Consider the following 15,334-nt stretch of genomic DNA (forward strand, 5'->3'; position numbering starts at 1 on the left):
TAAAATATCTACAGGGTGAGACAGACAGTGGGAACTCAGCACTCTATGTGTTGCCGGAATCTGAGAGCGAGATAATTGGCCATTATGACAGTGGACGGCATGTCATTACCTTTTCATTAGCTGGCCTCCTCTCTTCCCAGGATTGCCCTGCACTACTGAGCAAGAAAAAGACGGCATTAATGTAATGTGGAATTAAGAGAGGCGAAGAAGAGCAGGATGGATAGGGCACGCACATACAGACACACACACTCTACTCGCTTACCCATCATTCTCTCCTTAAATGGAGCTGAGAGCGCGGGAGCAGACTGACACCAATTTAAAATCTGCAGCGATCAAATGAGGAGAGGAATGGAGAAAGCACATGTGTGGGTGGATTTGTGTATTCATATCAGTGTATACGCGTGTCTATGTTTTCACACAGACATTCTTACAAGTGCATCTCTCGCCGAAAATGCCATATGATGGAGTGAAATGCAGCAGAACCCCTGGGAAATAGACAAAGAGGTGCACAAACAGATAAAGTTATGAGTTTCATGGGAAGGTTCAAAGACAGGCTGCTACAGCGCTGTCAAAACTCATCTATGCCGACTTGGATCATGTATGTCAAGTCAATTTCTAAAAGATTACTCACCAAAAGCATTTTGCAACCGATGTTCCAGAAGATGCGATGAAATATGGGGCTCTTTAACATAACGAATATTCGCTCACAACATAGTTACTTGTCATTTAGCAGACACACTTTATCTAAACTGACTTACAGTACACTAATTGCAAGGAACATCCCACTAGAGCAATTTAAGGTTGAAGACCTTGTTGAAAAGCACAACAGTACAAGGAATTCAGCTCCCAATTCAGCTTAATTTATGGTTCCATCCTACCTAAGATCAAATCAGCTATCATTCCATTCACAACACAGATTCATAAACACTAGGCTGCAAGAATCATCATACATATGGAATACATACAAATGCCACATACAGGTTATGTATATTATATATAATGACATATATACGTACACACACTTATGTAACAAAATGTGTCAATTCTCTAGCATGTGTTTTTATGCAGGTTTTGTCCAATATGGCAGATGCGTTGACATAACATGTTAATTCAGCAATCATCTTTACTCAGTTCTCTACCCACATCCTGTTCACACATTCCTTGGAACATCTCACTAAACATCTCTATAAATAAACCTTTTAATAGATGCAATTGATTGTTTTTTGTCATGAACAGGGGAGGCATCTTATGGTTTGCTGGTGGAATAAACAATCAGTAGCACTCATTGTGTTCAGTAAATCGTATGACTGTGAGAAACATCATTAGGTTGTTCTGAATTAATGGGTGCCGGTGAAGATGCTTATTGGGGGACTCGATTAGACTGGAGTCCACACAGTCAAATTATAGCCCGATTATAGATTCAGTTTGGACAGGAAGTGAGCAGCAGAGGCTCAGAGCTGAGAGACGTATGGCTGTGTTTAATTGGTCCCTGATGCAAACCGACTTTAGAAAATGAAGAAAAGGAAGGAAGTGTGAAAGAGACAAGGGAAAAGCAAGGAAGACAGAAAAGAGAGAGGTCTCCAAACTAGAGGAAAACAACAAAAAGAAGCAAGGGGGAAGAGTGCGGGTGAGCATGATTCCTCTCTAATGTCTTCTGCTGAAGCTCCCCGCAATCGATTCTTCCAGTCTATTACTTTCCACTCACTCTCACTTGCAACATCCCTTTTTCTCTTTCTCTTCATTTTTGGGTCTCTTGCTTTTCTTTTATAAAGATCACAATCAGTGTGTTTGTTTTGGGTGAAGTGTCTGAGAGGGATAAAAAAAGCGCGAGATGAGCGAGACAAAGGGATGACACGGAGAAGAGGAGCAAATGCACTGCAAGACCTTACAACTTCAATTACATGTTTTGTGGAGATGCTCAACACATCTACAAGGTCATTCTGAAAGTAACAAGCGCAGTACTGCTCAAAGATGTTGACAACTTCAATCTATGATTAAAATGTGGAAGTTGATCCCAAAACGGAACTGGTCTTTGATTCTTCACAACAAACTCAATCCTTAAATGTCACCTCAGATCTGCAGACTGGCTTTGACTTTAGACAACTAGAGTAAACTTGTCCAGAAAGTAAACTGTGGTAAAAAAATTGGGCGAAATTTGTGTAGCATATTGCAGCCTTAAGGCTAAGTTTATTACTTTGATTATAAAACCACTGCATATCCAGAAGACTCCTAACAGATAGTGGGGATTTTGATTCAGCATTTTTATTTTGTTCACCAAAAAAGTTCCGATTCATTCATTGATTCATTTGGTGACTCTTTCTGTACATTTGTTATATCAATACACCAGTATGCATTGGCCATTAAGTATGTCTTTGAGTATTATGAGCCACTAAATTACTCAAAAGATTCTTTCGTTAACCCAGTCATTCATGACTGACACAGCCCTCATTTATAATACAAACATTTCAATTTAAAATAAAACATTATCTTTTGTCAGTGGTATGCAGGCGTAAATTAAAGTCCATATTGCACTGTTCATTGCAAGATCTCATCTCTCCACACCTTTTTCACAAGAATTAAAGGTGCAATGTGTAATATTTACAAAGATCTATTGATAGAATTGCAATATAATATAAATAACTATGATTTCAGAGGTGCATAAAGACCTTACTTACTGAATTGTTATGTTTTTATTACCTAAGATTGAGCAATTTATATCTATATACACTGCGGGTCCCCTTACAGGGAAGTCGCCACCATGTTTCTACATTAACCCTAAACAGACAAACTACTCTACAGAGCGCATTTCATCAGTTTGTTGTTCTTGCGAATAAAACACTGACGCAATTATGAACAAGTACATTAATATTCGCAATAACATCGATTTATTGAATAATTGAGTAAATATAATTCCTTAATTTCTCTTTGTAAAGAAATCTCATTGCTCTATGCTGTCTTTACCGGCGACATCTTTAGCTGTGTCGGCCACCATAGCTTCTCTAAAGGGAGGGGTGAGCGGGGGGACTGAGCCGTTGGTTGCAATTCATAAACTTACCGCTAGATGCTGCTAAAATTTACACACCGTACCTTTAAAAAAAATACTGTTTTGATTAAGCATTATTTTTTTATTACCGTAATTTGTTCACCAAAAAGATTAATTCAGATTCATTCATTTGGTGACTTTCTTGAGGTTATATCAATACACCAGTATGCCAATGAGTGTGTCCTTAAATATTACTCAATAGAAAATGTCAATATCTTTTGTCTTTTTGCACTATTTATTTCAAGATCTCACCTTGATTCCCTTTTTTTCCTGAAGAATATAGAAAATTGTTGCAGAATTGAATATTAATCCATTTAAATAAATAAAACTTGAACTTTTGAACTATTTTTTTTTCCTTTTCATATGCATGCATGGAAGCAACCATAATCGTGAAAGGTTAAAACAACTGCAATCTCTGTCCGCATACAGACAGATTGCAAGCATGACAGATTTCAAACACATTTCAAACTTGAACAGATCATCCAAGGTCACAGTGGCCTCCGGTGATGCAGGTGTGCTGTTTAGAAATTTAAAGAGTGAACTAAACACGAACGGCTCTTCCTGTATTCGGTTTCCTTTGAACCATGTTACTGATGAAACCCCCTCTCTGTCTTGCTTGCACACTAACTTAGACCTCTTACCAATCTGACAGCTGTGCAGAACAGAGTGAGCTACTACCGATGGCTATTTGACATGAAAGGCAACCTCATCACTCAGTAGTAAAAACTCTTATAAAATATGCATGATGAGCACTGCGGTGATACAGCCAGGTAGCCTGGGTACAACACTCAAAGAGCAGACTGCTTGCATAGAGAGAGAGAGAGAGAGAGAGAGAATTATTAGAGATTATTATTATTACTACTACTACTACTACTATTACTAAATAAACATCATATTTTATTAAATATATTTATAAAATAAACATTACAAAACTTCCAATACTAATAAAAAAAAAAAAAAATAAATAATATATAATTTTATATGTACGTGTGTGTGTATATATATATGTGTGTGTGTGTGTGTGTGTGTGTGATGTTAAACTTCTTCCTAAGTCTTTCTCCTTCCCTTGGCTGCCCTGATAAAATACATCTAAGTATAGACAAGTAGTGTGGCTCCAGAGCTTTCTGCAGGCTAATTGGTTTATGGGGCATGACCTTTGACCTGCTCTGTTGAAAAGATGCTATAGAAATGCACTCAAAATGATAATCATTGGCAAATTCCTTAGAGCACTTCTATGAATAGATACAATACATATGAAGCACACGAATAGCACACTTACTATACATATGAAGCATGATTAAGCAGCATTCATGTTGTTTCGTGGATGGTGAGATTGCAATCACTTGTGTTATTCTCAAGTTGCATTACCTGATGTTGCAGAAAGGGTGAGAGAGAGAGATGAGAAATTTTTGTAAATAATAAATGAATAACACTAGCAGCTTTTTTTCCTCTTCCATTGTCATCCTGTACCTATGACTTATATCATTTCTGTTGCTGTGCATTTTTGTGAGTTAAAAGGTGGCCTTTTAAAAGTTTTCAATTTTGTCGCATTCCCAGGAATAACACTCACATGCGTGCGCAGTCAGGTTACATGGGGAACAAAGATTTTGTTGGTGGTCTCTTAGCATTAGCATGCACATTCCCAATTTCACTTCTGAATGATTAGTAATTTGCTCTCATTTGCATGTAAATCACAGAACGGAATGGAATTATATGAGGGAGCGGAAGGAACAGCTATAGCTGGAGACCACACATTTCCCTGACGAGAGAGACTTCGGCAGGCTGCGACTCACCTCTCTTTCGCTAATTGGAAAATATAAGACTGCTCTGACCTCGGGCGCATCGGCTGCAGTGAGCTGCCCTGTCTCAGGGTCGTCATTTTCATTTGTTAAAGCCAGATTATCATACTGCAGCCATTCTGAGCCTCAGTGTGTGACCATGAAGGCTTTCGTTTTTATTCCCGCAGGTCACAAGCATGTGAGAGAGAGCCGAAGTGTGTGAAGAAAGTGCAGGACAGAGGGAAAACGTGAAGACAGAACAGAAAGTTTTAGAAAGTGGGATATTAAAGTATAATATGTGTGCGGAGAGAGACAGAAAAATGGGAGGACAGAAAGTGAGACCTTTAGAGAAAGAAAGATGGAAATTGTGAGTATGTGGCAGATACTGTGAGTATCACCTGGAACAGTGAGCAGCAGGAACAAGTATATATATATATATATATATATATATGTTGTCAACCACTTAGTCCCGTTGAATCACACTTAAGGTGTGCAGGATTCAGATGACTCTCTGCTCTGCAGGAAGTTGTGCTAATTGCTAATTGCTAAAAGTGCTAAAGATCAATGCATTAAGAAAGATTCAAATGTGGCACAAAAACATGCATTCATGCAAGAATCACCTGCGGCATGACATACTCAAAATGTGATTACACAGAGACACATAAAGCAAATGTATGTTTGTTTTTAACTTGAAATATCAGTTTCTGATGGTACACTGACTTCTAATAAGGTGAATAGCTTCTGTTTCTTTCCCATGGTCCCCTTCAAATGTCTTACATTTTTATTAAAATAAAAAATCAAATATAATTTCTAATATAAAAATAAATAAATTTCTTATACAAAAATTTAAAATTTAAGTTTTTTTTCAAAAATAAACCACTAAAATCTCAAATAAGTTATAATGATATCACGACATTGTAATGCACAGTATGAAAACAGATATTCATTTTGAGATTTACTAAAGGTTACATTTGACGTTTAATGTTATTAAATGTTATTATTATGACTCTTTATTAAATTCATTTTAAAACTTTTGGGCATTAGATGATGGCAAAGGTAGTCTACCTGTAAAAACACAGGAAAATGAGAATGCACAATTTATTATCCAATAGTCACCAATGTCAGTAAGTATATGTCAAAATTTGACTCATTCCGATAAATAAAAAATAAATACAATGGTACAATATATCATATTTTCTTAGTTTATTATCCATCCGACATCAGCTAGTTTGTGCCCTGCCTACCTATCAACTCATTCAATCAGACTGAAAAATATAACACAATAGGATATTTCTTGAAATTACTTCCAAACAAACATCTACAGGAGAAAAATATGCTGTGTGCATAGAGCATTTTTCCCTACTGTTCTCAAATGAGTTTAAAAAGACATTGTGCTTCTGAAAAACATTTGCAATGCCACAGTGGGAGGCAACCTGAAATCTAATGCAGACTATATTTTAAACCCACACTGAAGTTAAAAAGGCTGTAAGGAAAATGAACTACTTTTCATTGAAAAACCATGTGTGAGAGAGGAAAATTCTGTTTCTAGCTGGCTCTGTTTTGTGAGTGTTAGTGTTTTTCACAAAACACCTGGTTTGTGCAGCTCTCCGGCTCTTTTACAAGCAGTGAGTCACAGAAGCGTGAAGCACTAGCAGATTCTTACACTGACACTGCTGACCATACATCAACATGCAGACGCAGCGAGCCTTCCACTGTTCATGGCCTCTGTGTGTGTGTGTGTGTGTGTGTGTGTGTGTGTGTGTGTGTGAGAGAGAGAGAGAGAGAGAGTGTGAGAGAGAGGGAGAGAGAAAATGAAAAATATATGCACATAAGAAGGTGCCGCTCTCCTCCGCTGGTCACGGAACACAGAGCACATCCTATGAGTGGCCTTAAGAACATGTGTATGAAATGAGAAAGAAGACAGAACAATATTATATAGTGACACACTCATTATTTAAAGCAACACTATAGTTTTAATGAAATTCAAGTGTATGTGAGAATATGAGATCATTATGGTACAGCTGTGCTCATAAGTTAACATTTGACTGGCAGAATCTGCAAATATTTTGCATTATTTAGCATTGTATTTTTGCTCTGCTGGAGAATCTACATAACTGATATTTAAGCATACCCCACAAGATAATAGAAAAATTATCCTATACAATAGTTCACATACATAATTTCTTGACTCCTTTTGTGTATGAGTGCCTTAGTTGGCCCGAGCAGCAAAGCTGGACCTCAATATAACTGAGCCAGTGTGGTTGAGAGCTCAAACATGCAGAGCAAACTGGGAAAAACCAAAATACTTGCAGTACCTGCAGGCTTTCTCTCAAAAACAGTGGGAAGATGCACAGCACAAACCTTGTGCACAAACATCACAATAGGAGATTTTTATATAAGAGTTTAATTTATATAGAGTTTTATATAAACAGATCCTTATGAGCAGAACCAAATATATTTAGGGCTGTTTTAATATTTAACACGAGGATGAGAAATGTTTGAGGGAATTATTCTTACCAGCACTTCTGACTGGCAAAACAAATTTGCATAACCCAACATCGAATCAGCATAAACCAACTTTAAAACAGCACCTTACCATTTTAAACCAGTATAAAGCAGCAACTAACTGCACAACCCAATCCCCAACTAGAAAACCTGCATTTAGCCAGCATACAAAATGTCTAACCAGCATAAACCTTGAGTTGTTGTGTTGAGTTGTGGCCTAGTGGTTAGGGAGTTTGACTCTTAACCCTAAGGTTGCGGGTTCGAGTCTTGGGCTGGCAATACCACGACTGAGGTGCCCTTGAGCAAGGTACCGATCCCCCAACTGGCATGGAAATTAATTCTGGTCTAAACTGGTCTTGTCCATCATGAAGGCCATTTCTGGAGCATTAACGTAATGGAAATATTCCATGTTCGCCCACTGTAAGCTACAATATCTACAACTGTAACAAAAAAAAGTCACTGATATATTCTTTTCAGCAATGTCACACCACAGTTTCGCATTTCAAAGACAATAAGAAAATGAAAAAAGGACAAGCTTGTTCAACTGTCTTGCTAGCTAGTTTTGCTTGCTCATGTTGCCTGTGTCACAGTGATCAATACTGCCCACGGGCCAATCAGAACACTGCTCAATGACAGCGCAGCCATCGCAACCTCTGAGATTAAATTGCATTATATTTTAATACAGACAACCTCTTACATCTCTGTCATTGTTGCAATTGATTATTAAAACATGAAATATTCATATTTGGGAGCGGTATCGATTTACATCAAAGAGACGTGTCAGATCATTTTTCAAATACAATGACCAATAGCAGACATCTGTCACAGTGGGGTAATGAGGGAAGAATACATTAAACTAGTTTACATTTGTGTGATTACTGCATAGAGGTTGATTCATGGTTATCCATCAAACAGTCATTACTCTGTGTGTGTGTGTGTGTGTGTGTGTGTGTGTGTGTGTGTGTGTGTGTGTGTGTGTGTGTGTGTGTGTGTGTGTGTGTGTGTGTGTGTGTGCGTGCATGCATATTTGTATGAGTGCCTGTTAATTTGTCATTACTGCATTGCTAACTGTAAAAATACGAATCAGCAAGATTCTGATTGGGTCAGTATGCTTTAAAGATTGGAGCCAAACTGTCAATTTTCTAAGGGCAAATGGGTCAATGGTGCTATCTTATCCCCATATTTCTAAAGAAACTTAAAATATATTGCAGTTATTAGTATTGTTAGTTGATGAAGCAGAGTACATAAACATCCATAAAAACTTTCCATCATGTACAATTTTCACAAAATAAGAATTATATTTATCAGCTTTAATGCAATTATCAAAATAATAAATGTCAACAGAAATGTCAGAAGAATTCAAAATATACAATTTATCCTACAATCTGCAAAGGAGTGGAAATATATGTTCCAAAGAAATTTACATAAAAACATATTTATTTATTTATTTAATTTTAATTATTAATAAATAATCTCCTTTTTCCCCCCTTACAAAATCTATAATTTAATGTTGATGTTTGTATGCATAAAAACATTGTAAGACGTAGCAGAAAACAACTATATAATGTTTGCATTTTCTTCTGTGTCTGGTCATAATTCTAACCTTTGTCATCAGGACTGGACATATGATGCAGGGTGGTGTAGTAATAATAAAAATAATAACATCTGAAAACTTCTTTCCCCTAATTTATCTATATTATCTATATTGTACTTATCTAAAGTCTTATTTTTTTCTTTTCTTTTTTTCCCCTCCTTTCTCCTAAAAGACAGTTCAAGGTTCTTCTTTATTTAAGGAAGAAAACTCACAAAACAGGAAGACCACTACAAGAAGAGCAAGTAGGGAGCAGCTAGGAGAAATGATTAAATGAAGGATAAACCAGAACATTTAAAGTACTTGATCATTCATGTCCGTGTGCATGCTGAAAAGGTAAAAAGAGTTGGGGCAGATGAAGAGAAAGGAAAGCACTCATACTCAAAAGTTCACAGTTAATGGTGCGAGTTATGCTTTTGTGGTGAAACCCAGGGTGAGTGGAGGAAGGACAGCAATCTAGAAGGCTCTTCATTCAGCACTCTCTCAAAAGCACTCTAAGGAGACAGAAATGAAGAAACGGAGAGCAAGGCCACTCAGGGAAAGGAACTGTAGTGCGGGCACGTGCCAGGAGAACTGAGTGGCAATACTTTCAGAGCTCTCCAAATATCCATATGGTTAAATGAAATCGCAAGGCGAAGTAATGTTTTCGAGATGGCCATGTTTTGCTTTCAGAGTGCATTTGCTATTTTGGTCCATCAACCTCCCACAATCCAAGAAGGTAATGATGTATCAATCCAGGGTCCAAAATTATCAATGTTTTTTATTATTATTATTCTTTTTTTTTTTTGTTCAAAATAATGGAATAATATAGCTGTTTCTGCAATACCAACAACAAGCAGCACAGATCACTGTGACACCCTAGATAAGTCCATTTCTGTCTCACAGTGAAACTGCAACAGATCTAAAAACATGAAGATACATTGTTATTTTTCTCCTCATATTTATGTTTTAGTGGCTTAATGTGAGGAATATTCCACATATGTGTCACCACATGGAGTCCTGAAGGAAAAACACTTCAGGCAACTGAGATAAACATCAGATGGAAAATGTTCAGCTGAAGTAGAAGCTGTTAGATGTCACAAGATGTAGCAGTCAATTAGGTTTTCTATATAGTGTTTGATTTGAATTCTTCATATCGCTTACGTCAATGCAGACCAAACTACCAATTTGATAAACCATGTTGCAGTTAAATCTAACGGCAAACATTTACTCATATCTGGCACTTAGTGAGGGTTCATTTTGGGCCCTGTACTGTATGTACCCAAAACTTCTGGCTTAAGCACCTGAATTTAGATACACCTGCACTGTCTGGGAGTATAGAGTGTGAGATGAACATAACCAAAAATACAACATCTTAATTCCACCCCCAAGAAAATGATGCAAGCGAACACAAAAATCTCCAAACTCAGCCTTCCCCCAAGATCTACCCCTTCTGCCCTCTTGTTACTGAAAATGCATGTTGTTACGAAGATCCTTCCTCCTTTTGACATATTTATGAGTGCCTGAAAGATTAAACGTGACCTTTGTTGAGTTTTACCGGTGAATACTGGACATACGGATTATACAGCAAATCAACAACCTCCATGGGAAATTACACACATATGCACAGCAAAAAAGCTTCTTATCATGGCGTTCCATGTTAAAGCTATGACAAATGACAAGAACAATCCATTATCCTAACAAGCATCTTCTGATCCAGACCCGCTCCTGGTCCCTGAGGATGAGCAAACCTGGTCCTCTCCACTCTCATAAATACTCTCCACCATCCAGGCTTGTGACAAGTTCTCACAACATGGAGACGCTCCAAACATTTCTCTAGGGACATCACTGATGCATTCTGGGAAATGTATGCCTTCTGCATTAATGTTAACAGACATCCTGTGAGTAATATTCTATTGATGAACATGTCATATTGAGTTGTGCGGTTGATGCACAAAAGCACAAAAAAAGTCTCACATTGCAGATTCACATCACCGTTCTCCTTCATATGTGCGTAGGTGTCAGAAAGCATACTGTGAGAGTTGGTCTAATGATACCGAACGATAAATTAAACATTGCTTATGTTCAGATGGAAGGCACTGCCTTTATTCATAACTCATGCCATCAGAGAACCTCTCTGGAGACTTCAAAAGCTACTCAAACTCATTATCATGTGCACCTCCATCACTGAATCGGGCACAGTTACATCTCCATCTACTGCTGCCCTGGGCTACATTTCCGTTTTGTGTCTCACATCAACTTTATGAAAAAAAAAACCTACAATACATTAAAGGAAAATGTCATTTAATGCTCTGACCACAGGCAATGTGGCAAACACTGTAATAGTTTGGGTTTGTTTATGGTTTTCAATAACAGCTTCTTTCTGACAGGTGCAGAGCATTTCGGAGCGTGGATGTGAAACAATAGATGATGTCAGCGCTTGGGGCGGTGTAAGTGAACATGACAGATGATTGGATATTTTAATGACATGGTTTCATTTGCATATTAATGAAATCTCCCAATGAACCAACATAGCGATATCTCAGAGAGGAATGGATATATCTTATGCAATACCCTCTTAATGCTGGTGAGGAGAACTCATTAATTATGAATGTTCGGATGGTTTGAGCTGATTTCCATAGTTTAAGGAAAGAAGGAGGATCAAATCCTGAGGGTTAATTTGCTAATAGACTTGCAAATAGTTTATCATAAGTGATGATAGAATCAGGAGGTCAGATGTCACGCAGCAACATCAGAGGACTTTTTAACACACAGTGAGAAAGAGCATTTTGTGTCAATTAATTCATATCTGATGCAGATTCATAATTGAAGACTTAACACTTTAAATGCCCATTATCTTATCACACATGAGCTACAGGATCACCATTTCATAGAAATAAACCCAGAGAAAACAGCTAAGACGATCTCTTAGCCAGCCTCTATGAACAGATACACAAAACGGATCTAAAAAGTGGCCCTTAAGGGTGCCTCAGGTAATAACAGCACTCCTGACTAATAACAAGACATTCAACCTCAAATTGGCCACTCCACAGCATCAGGTTTCTTTTTAAATGCTTTGTTTTAAATTGCAGACACCACGCGTGGTAGGAATATGATAGATGGAAGGACAAATAAACACTGGCAATTAACAAAATGCTAATTGGACACTTGTTTATAAACATCCAATTAATCTATCTTAATTGAGCATCTTAATGATAGTTATTGTATTCAGAGTCTCTGTGCCCTGTCCACCTCTTTACTAAGCATCAATGACTCTTAACATAAGATAATTGCTGCCTTGCTTCTGCTTTCACTTCAGAACACATGCAACGTTCATCTTTGATAAAAGTACAGAGCAGCATTTATCATTTAAATAGGAAATCTATGACACCAACAGTTAATTTTCAGTCACTCTTTCCACTAAATTGTTCTTGCAATGTAAAAACAATCCTATTAAAAAAAAGTCTGTAACTCTCTCTCTCTGTGTGTGTGTGTGTGTGTGTGTGTGTGTGTGTGTGTGTCTGTCTCTCTCTCTCTCTCTGTGTGTGTGTCTCTCTGTGTCTGTGTGTGTGTTTGTGTGTCTGTGTGTGTGTGTGTGTGTGTGTGTGTGTGTGTGTGTGTGAGTGTTTAGTGCTAGTATACCAAACTTCAACAACTCAAATCTGCTTTGTAACTTAAAATATTCTGTCAACCATAATATTAATAAAAAATAATACAAAAGCTGAAATAAGAAACATGATGAGTAAATTTCCATGAACCACACTGTTACACACACAAAACAGCACTAAAGCAACACATGACACTAAAATAATGCAATAACAATGAACTAAATGACATAAAATTTAACAAAACACCCTTGATAACCGATCACAAAAACTTAATAAATAAATACTATTGCAATAAAATATAATGTTTAAAGTGTAAAGTGACCTTTTACTTCCAAAACTAATATTTCACAGTAAAAGTACATTTACACTACAGCCAACTTAAGAACGCACTTAATTCACATGTAGGCTATTTTATGAAGCTACTTGTAATTTAAGCAATAATATATATTTTTTTAAAAAGAAGAAAAAATACGTGTACACCGTAAATTAAAGTGTGACGCGATTTTCAATCAAGAACACGACGGCGGAAGAACAAACGTGCAGAATGTGATGGAAAGGCGCCCTTCATGCCTGTTGCGCTGCGCATCTCATGGCACGCACGCTTGGCATTCTCACTCCAATAAACACAAGCTTCATGCAAACTGAATTGATGACAAGGTTTCCAGTGGAGACTGCTGACAGAATTTCATGTTTTTGCAGACATTTACAAAATGCGTCGCGCGCAAATGTTTTTGTTCAATGGCACTCGCTTCTATTTACAGTCGCTTCTGCCTATTCAAGAGTTTGGCACACTGACGGGATTGAAGCTCATTACTTTTACATGCGATAAGGTAGTTTTACGCGAATTACCATCTACTACACGTTTCATTCCAAAGCCTTATTGATACTGGAACAGTCGTGCCTTGCACTGAAAAAACCTAATAGACTATCATTTTGGAGCATCGCTCAGTGCATATGTATTCATTCATACAGCGAAGATTCGGAGTCCACGAACTCTTCAAGACAGCTAAATGTGGGGGGAAGTATATCGTTAGGTTTTCGTAAACAGTTAAGCTCTCTTACCTCTTGCCATCGCATAGGGCAGCAGGAGAACCAGGACCGCGAGGAAGCCAAAGCAGGAGTATCGTCCCTTCTTCCCAAAGCGTCCCATCGTCGCTGCGCTTCTCTCCTGCGTCCCCAACTAAACCGGGGAGCCGCTCGCATGTGCCGCTCTCATGCATGTGCCGTGCGTTCCCGTGGCTTCAGTAACAGGTTCCTCCAGTAGCGATAAACCCGAAGTTCTACGTGAATCTCTCTCATCCGCGCGCTGAGTGAGTGTCTCGCGGATCCGTGAGACTGGAATAATGAAGCCGGTGTGCGCTGGCCAATAGCGGAGGGTGATTGAGGGCGGAGGGAGTGCAGCGGCTGTCCTTCACCCTGCTGCTCGGATGCACTGCGAAGTGACCAGATGTGCCTGAGTAAGAGATGATACATGAGCATACATGTCAGATGTCGGCTAAATTCGAGATGACATATGAACAGCTGGTTGTGTTAGACTGGTTTCATCACAGATCGTGTCGGGCTCCTGGGGGCCACTGGGATGAGAGCAACGCTGTGCACACACCGGAGCAGAGGCGGTGGCGTCTCTCGTGCGTAATCTGCGCGGAAGAAGAAAGGTGGTTTAATTCAGCAATGCCACATGAGCAACAGTGTTGTCCTACTTAAGGATATAAACAAGTAATTGTTGTCGAGTTATTTACATTTCAGACAGTAATACGCCAGTATGTATGTTTTGTCTCCACATTTGAAAAATGTTTCAAATAAGCCAAACGTCAAGCTGTGTCATGTGGAAGAATGGATGTTTAAGCAATATCACATGAGCGAGAGTGCTGTTGCAATTAAGTCCATAAACAAGTAATTGATATCGAGTCATTTTCACTTTAGATAATAATTAGCCGATCTGTATATTTTGTCTTCACCTCAAAAAAAAAAAAAAAGTTTCAAATAAGTCAAACCGTCCAGATAAGTGTGTCGTACAGACTAAAGCCAGTGTGGAATCACGTTTGAGTGGAACAGACTCGAGATTCCCCGTCCCTGGCTGCTCAAAGAGTTCTGCATTCCATGGACTCCACGTTATCCAATCCAGGTTTTCCATCTCACTTCCCGCACTCTACTGAGAGAAACCCACTACAAGCGATAGGCCTAATTAAGAAAGAAAAACCATTTGCTCTTAGATTTGTGTTGTACTATTAAAAATAAATAATAATACATGCTTTCATAATATGGTAGTCAATTATTAAAAGACTATTACAGTTTGAGGTAACTTTATATTTTACTGTGTATATAATTAATTAAACTGCAATAACCTTAATTATATTAATATAAATAATGGTAATTAAAGCTGCTTGTAATCACACATCTTTTGGTTGTTTTTATTACTAAAGGATGTAATTGAATATTCAAGAATGGGGGACCATATATAAAAGCCTATATAACAAGGTGTAAATGTTCATTGAAATTTGTTACCTGTGATAGTAATGTAGTCTTTAATTCAATGACTTAAAAACATAAGCATATCCAATGTGAAACTCTGTAAGCATAATGGCAAATGTTCCTGCCATGAGCCCTAACCTCTGAGGATTTTCTTTCCAGTGATAATTTAGTATGCTCAGATTTGATTTCGATCTGGTCACACTTTCATTCATAATTATTTAGACCAATATAAATTTGGCATTTAATTATAAGTGTGCAGCTGATCCTCTCCTCTAAACTGGCTGGGCGTCTTTTCCCAATGGAGTTCCTGCACTCACTTAGAGGACTGGACTGTGATGGCTGTCAAAAATCTTTAAAA

General features: G+C 37.9%; 1 protein-coding gene across 2 annotated transcripts in view; it reads right to left on the reverse strand.

Annotated features, from left to right (window-relative positions):
• The window catches only part of LOC109110388 (netrin receptor UNC5D-like), a 168,866-nt gene extending 154,230 nt beyond the window's left edge, over positions 1-14,636 (reverse strand). Inside the window, exons 1-2 of one of the 2 annotated variants that reach the window (XM_042778845.1) lie at positions 14,244-14,636; positions 13,567-14,141 (exon numbers count right to left, since the gene is read on the reverse strand). In XM_042778845.1, coding sequence (XP_042634779.1) covers positions 13,567-13,654 — 88 coding nt within the window. In that variant the 5' untranslated portion in view covers positions 13,655-14,141; positions 14,244-14,636. Of the gene's footprint in view, positions 1-13,566 lie in introns of both variants that reach the window. The other variant, XM_042778846.1, reaches the window with a different exon arrangement.
• Between the last annotated feature and the right edge of the window lie 698 nt (positions 14,637-15,334).

The sequence above is a fragment of the Cyprinus carpio genome, chromosome A21 (genome assembly GCF_018340385.1).
Source record: "Cyprinus carpio isolate SPL01 chromosome A21, ASM1834038v1, whole genome shotgun sequence".
Lineage (NCBI taxonomy): Eukaryota > Metazoa > Chordata > Actinopteri > Cypriniformes > Cyprinidae > Cyprinus > Cyprinus carpio.